General features: G+C 40.4%; 1 protein-coding gene across 1 annotated transcript in view; it reads right to left on the bottom strand.

Annotated features, from left to right (window-relative positions):
• Window positions 1–6,200, bottom strand: part of TCEB1 (transcription elongation factor B (SIII), polypeptide 1 (15kDa, elongin C)) — a 15,570-nt gene that overhangs the window by 3,753 nt on the left and 5,617 nt on the right. Inside the window, exons 2-3 of the mRNA XM_009335023.1 lie at window positions 3,883–3,943; window positions 1,576–1,719 (exon numbers count right to left, since the gene is read on the bottom strand). Coding sequence (XP_009333298.1) covers window positions 1,576–1,719; window positions 3,883–3,886 — 148 coding nt within the window. The 5' untranslated portion in view covers window positions 3,887–3,943. The remainder of the gene's footprint in view (window positions 1–1,575; window positions 1,720–3,882; window positions 3,944–6,200) is intronic.

Raw genomic sequence — 6,200 nt, 5'->3', positions numbered from 1 at the left:
ACTTTCCTTGTGAACCCATTTATCTTGCTAGTTTTTATACAAAATATTCTTGAATGCTGACTCCCTTACAGAGTCAGTTTTCTAGCCCTCTAAGCAGGCTACTTCCCCTTTTATTCCTTCACATTGTTTGTGGAACAAATTCAGAGCAGGTCTTGTAACTACTCTTCCTCTTACATGTCTGGGAGGCTGACATGGAGCAGATCAGACACAACAGACATGCTACATATTTTCACATGCAACCATTACAATGACATTTAGCAGAACATTAAGCTGAGAATTTTAATTGCTCAGTTTGCCCAACTATTACTAATTAAAAAATATATTAAGCAAATAGATCTCTCCAGTAATCCCCTTCGCCAGAATCTGAAAGAGAATACAAGGATGACTGTATTCAGACCAGAGCTCCATGTAGCCTACCGCCCACCACTCAAGTGGCCAAAGGTAAACGTATGGGATGAGGGTACAGAAGAAGGAAAGCACACGTTGTTAACTTCTCCCCGTTCTTTCCTCCACCCTTTCGGTCTTCAGGAATTAGTTCACACACTTCTTAAACCAGAGGTAGTCTCATATATTCAGTAACGCATGAGGTCCTTCCCTTCTGTAAGTTTATCTACCCTCCTCTCAAATCGTCATCAAGCTCAGGAACTCCTTGCCATAGGATCTTGTGAACATGTTGTGGCCTCAACCCCAGGAGGTGGCTAAGCACCACACAGCCACTTGCTCACTTCCCCATGCAGTGGACAAGGGAAGAGGAAAGGAAGAGTAGAAGCAAGAAAACTTGTGGGTTGAGATTAAAAATTGTTTAATAAGTGAAAGACAAGTGGAAGAAGAGAAAGGAAACAAAACAACTGATGCAAAGGTAATCACTCACCACCTCCCACGGGTAGACTGATGTCCAGCCAGCTCCCAAGCAAAAGACGGCTAACCTCCCTAACCCCCTCCTCTCCCTTTTTACTTCTGAGCACAACGTTATATGGCATGCAGTATCTCTTTGGTTAGTTTGGGTCATCTGCCTGGTTGTGTTCCCTCCCAACCTCTTGCACCGCCCCCTGTCTACTCCTTGGGTGGGGGGAAGTGAGAAACAGAGAAGGCCTGAATGCTGTGCAAACACTTTCAGCAATAGCTAAAACATTGGTGTGTTATTGGCATTGTTTTGGTCACAAATCTAAAACACAGAACCATATGACCTGCTACGAAGAAAATTAACTCCATACCAGCCAGACCCAGTAGAGAATACTAAAAGTTCCACCATGGAGGTGGCAATGAAGAACTACTAACTCTTGTTTTGAACTTGACAGCTACACATTTCATGTAACACCCTCATGTTCTCATACCATGGGAAACGAGTAGTAAAGACACCGTAACGTTGCTAACTGTCCAGAAGCGGACAGAGTCCAACTATATGTCTGGTAGCACAACATCCCACAGAGACGGACTGTTCCACTGGAAACAGGAACTAGGCGGGATCTGGGAAAGTTATCATTTATTCCAACTTTCACTCACTGCATGATATAAATTCAAACTGTCCAGAAGCGAAAACAAAGGACGTGAAGGTACTAAATCTTTTGTACCTACCTGGTCCACTCAACATAGCTTTTATTGTTCCTGATGTTAACGCATGCTCTCTTTTTACAATGAACTCATGGCCATCAGAGGATATTAACTTCACATACATAGCATCTGGGCCCTCACACCCACCGTATGTTTTCTCTTCTCCATCTATAATGGAAAACAGATTAACAGTTTTGGAACACAATGACTGATTCACATCGCTAAGAATGTAAGCTGCAGTCTTTTCTATGACTATGTTTGCAGACCGAGGAATCCAATACAACCAGACATGAGACAGAAGCATTTTGCATATTTGAAGATGACTTCTCTGAAGTCCTCAGCAATCTGTTTTAAAGAAAGAATTTTTGCAAAAGTAGGATTTTTTTTTAATTAACATCTCTCCTCTCTCATTTCTCCAACACCAAATTCTGACATGATTTCTGAAATCTATGTAGGGATGAAATTTTCTTTTAGACATTCTCAAGTGAATTGAACACACTACTGCTTCCCTCCATAAGGCTACTGCCATGTTTATCATACTAGTACTTACTAAAGGTTACCTAAATACATATCTAATATTTAAAAATACAGACTGCAAGGAAAAAAGTGCTTTTTGAAGCACAGGTAAGAATAAAAACAGTCAGTATTCCTGTACTGAAGAAGTGATACGAAATAAGATTCATCCTCCCCTACTGCCCAGCCAGACCCAGAACCATACAGCGTTATTGCACACCCGTGTTGTGACCTTTGGTGGAAAACAGGGAAAGTGCAAAAGCACTAAAACCAAGGAAATTTGGAAATTCTCCCCGCAGCAGTTTTGACTGTGCTTTTTTTGTTTCCCTTCTCCCTTCTGTCTCACTATACACCCGCTCTCTACTTTGTTTCTCTAGAAGCCCTTATCCCCCTTCCCTTTTTGTTCATTCATTTATTCTCTCCTAACAGCTCTATCTTTAAAAGTTGAAAAAACAACATTACTCTTGCCACCACTGCACTGTTCACTCTGTACACTCTTAACAGTTCCCCCATCTTGCACCTGTCTTGTTTATTTAGGCAGCACGCTCTCTAGGGTAGGAATCACTGACTACTTTGTGCCTGTATAGTGCTCAGTACTATAGGACACCATCGCACTAAGGAGACTGTCTCTGTAGTTAGGCTTTATATGTTCCTGTAAACTCTTAAGCAGAAAAGACTGCAGTAATATTAAAATATTTTTGAAAAAAATGAGTGTAAAAAAACCCCACCCCACTAAATATACAAATCCTCCAAATTCAAACTGGAAAGTTAAAGCCTTCTTTCAAGTACTGTGTTTTCTAAGGGACTAATATAGCAAGTATTGCTAGAATTCCGTTTAAAAAATACTTGAATTTGACACGGCACACAAAATTTGATTTTCAGAACAGCGTTAATCTTGACAGAAAGTTAAAAATAAGAGTCCTGGCAGTTCTTCCAGCTTGGAAAAATATAACAGAAGAGATCTGTATGCTTCTAGAAAAGTAATATACTGCCAGTATTTCATGATCGTATGCAGAAGTACAGGAGATAACACAGATACAAACTTGACATTTGATCGTTAGTGTTGTTTCTCCTTCTGACAAAACAAAGACTAGAAGTTATATTAATTATATTAGAATAAGTACCTTGCATTGTATCTAGCGTTATAGCAAATAAAACATTCCCCTAATCAATTAAGTTGTTTTGTGAATTTGAAGTTAAAATTGAATTACCATGTAGTTATTGCCAATTTTAATAAAGTACCACCAGCACCAAACATGCTAAAATACATTCAGAAAAAGTATAGATAAAACCAGAATCTGTCCAGTCATGGTTCATTAACCAGCCATTTGTAGAGGCAGATACGACAGGTTCAGACATTTAGTCAGATCACACACACAATCTAATTTATCAGAAATCAGTCCTTATTACGATCTCTTAGCCAGAATTCAACAGGCTGACCTTAGTTAACAAACAAACAAAAATATTTAAAACAGCACATAGTGAAATTTTCTTATCTACTATCTAAAGGTTTAGTGCTATAAAAGCCTCAAGGCATCCTATTTCAGCACGTCCATTTTCAGCACTATGCATAATAACCAACTGAAATTTATTGTTAGATAGATGCACTCTGAACAAGTCTTTCAACAAATGAACGTTCACTTGAGAAAATCCTCCTAAGAAACATTTGTAGGAAGTTCCATTAACTTTTGAAGCTACAAGAAAAACAGTGACAAGATCAACATTTAAAGTCTTACAATCCACCTCCTCTACCAATGTAAGAGAGAAAATGCTTCACATTATAGGAAACAAAAAAAAAAACCTCGAAGATGAACTTACCCATTCTCTTCTTATAAAAAAAATTATTTCTTTTCAACAGCAGCTTTTGCAATAGGAGGGTCTGAAAAAACATAAGCAGCAATATTTTCAGTCAGTAGTACAATTTCTTAAGTCAGCTTTAGTTATTAGCCTTTAAGTTATCATAAACACTCTTCAGAAAAGAATATTATGATACACAGCATGCGATGTTGATGAGCATTATGTTTTGAAAACATTACATTTTGAAACTCATCTTTGCTGTCCAGAGATCCCTACCATATTCAAGAATCTCTAAATTTTAGCTTACTTTGTACAGAAGTTGTTCCACATAGATTTTAAAGACCCTTGACTATAAAGCCAGAGTTATCTCAAGAGCCTTATGACTTTGATCACCACGCACACCATCCATGCAACGGTATTGGGGAGGTAAAGAAAGCAAGTTTTACCACACTGCAAAAGGCACTTAAGAGACTGAACGGCTTATCTACAGGGGAAAAAAAAAGTCAGAGAACAGTTCACTATGCTGTGAATAGAGGAGTGGTTGTCCTGCCATTCAGAGCGACCTTGACAAGCTGGAGGAGGGGGCCAACAGGAAACCTTTGAAGTTCAAAGGGAAATGCAAACCCCTGCACCTTGGGAAGAATTACCCCTGGCACCAGTACTGGCTGGAGGCCGACCAGCTGGAAAGCAGCTTTGCAGGAAGAGACCTGGGGGTGCTGGTGAACACCAAGTTGAACATGAGCCCTTGCACCAACGGCGGCCAACAGCACCGTGGGCTGTATTAGGAGGAGTGTTGCCAGCAGCTTGAGGCAGGTGATCCTGCCCCTCCACTCAGCACTAGTGGGACACATGTGGAGTGCTGGGTCCAGCTCTGGGTTCCCCAGTGCAGGCCAGACTGAACTGAGTCCTGCAAAGGGCCACAAACATGACCGAGGGATTGGAGCACCTGTCATATGAGGAGAGGCTGAGAGAACTGGGGTTGTTTAGGCTGGAAAAGAGAAGGCTCAGGGATCAGTCTAATCAGTGTGCACTAAATACCTGGCCTCCAACCTGTCCCAGAAGATTGACAGTTCCTGACACAGCCACCAGTGTCACCTAGATAATCTACTTAAGACATTTAATGTAGGTATGCACATGGAAAGTTAACCGGGAGCTTCCATAGCTTATAAATTGACATCCAGCTTGCTACATACGTATTTGGCCATGTAAATGAATCCAAAGAGTTAGAGAAATGGAAGCACTTATTTGCAAAACAAACCCGGTATGTTCAGATACAACATATATTTCTTTACGCTGAACTGCATCTCTGCTGTGGAAAAGAAAACTTTGGAAATTCCACCCACCCACCTGCTGTCCTAAATTCCTTTCACGTCAACAGCTACTCTCCAAACATTAACCCAGTAGAAATCAATGAACTACTGTTGTGTGCCCACAGGTTCAGGAAAACAGCACCAGTGATTCTGGGGTTGGGGGCAGTGAAGAGACTGCTAAGAATTCTGACGATCCACGTTGTTGCAAAAAAGCAGAGGCACAAACTGCGATTACTCACTAGAGAAGAACCCCAAAGCAGGAGGTGTGAAAAAACAGAATAGAAACCACTCCCCCCATCCCCTCCCTCCCATGTTTCTAGTAAAAGCTTAGCAAAAAATATAAGCAAGTTGAGGAAGGAGCTGCAAGATTTGGAGGAGGTTTTACAGAGATCTCTGCATCTCTTCAGAAGATGCAGCTCTTTGCTATTGCCGATAGCTTCACTTCTCAACAGCACTTTGGTGCTGACTTGTTCCATCTCCCTTTTTTCGTAACTACAAATATGAAATAGTCTGAATGTTTCCTCAAGCTTTCACAAGAAGGCACTTTGTTATGTACACCTAATCAAACTACACGTGCATAACCAATAGTTTTCAGTTGTCTGTGGAGAACTGAGCAAAAAGCATCCTCAACTTACATTGTTGTTGTCTCTGAAAATTATCCTGACTTTACGGAAATATCTTATAAAATACTTTCCTTCCCCACTGGTATAAGGAACATCTTCACCTGTCGTCTTGCAGGTGAAAAGTTCCTGAATATAAGGCACATTCAAGAATACTCTTTGAGAGTTAATTTGTGTATGCTGTCATAGAGATACCTTAATATCAAGTGTAAAATGCCTTTGCCATTTTCAATAATTCCAGGAACTCATCCAAGGAGATTACATTTGGGTGCTGGAACAGTAGTGGCACAAAACTGATGGGATCTTTCACGCTATTTCAACAGTTTTTGTAAGTGGAAATCCAGCATCTTATTGGGGAGCTCTCTCTTGCTCAGGAACTGAAGGGATACCTTACATTATTAATTCTGCT

This window comes from Pygoscelis adeliae, unplaced genomic scaffold (genome assembly GCF_000699105.1).
Source record: "Pygoscelis adeliae isolate BGI_AS28 unplaced genomic scaffold, ASM69910v1 Scaffold101, whole genome shotgun sequence".
NCBI lineage: Eukaryota > Metazoa > Chordata > Aves > Sphenisciformes > Spheniscidae > Pygoscelis > Pygoscelis adeliae.
This window is presented reverse-complemented; position numbering and strand designations above follow the sequence as displayed.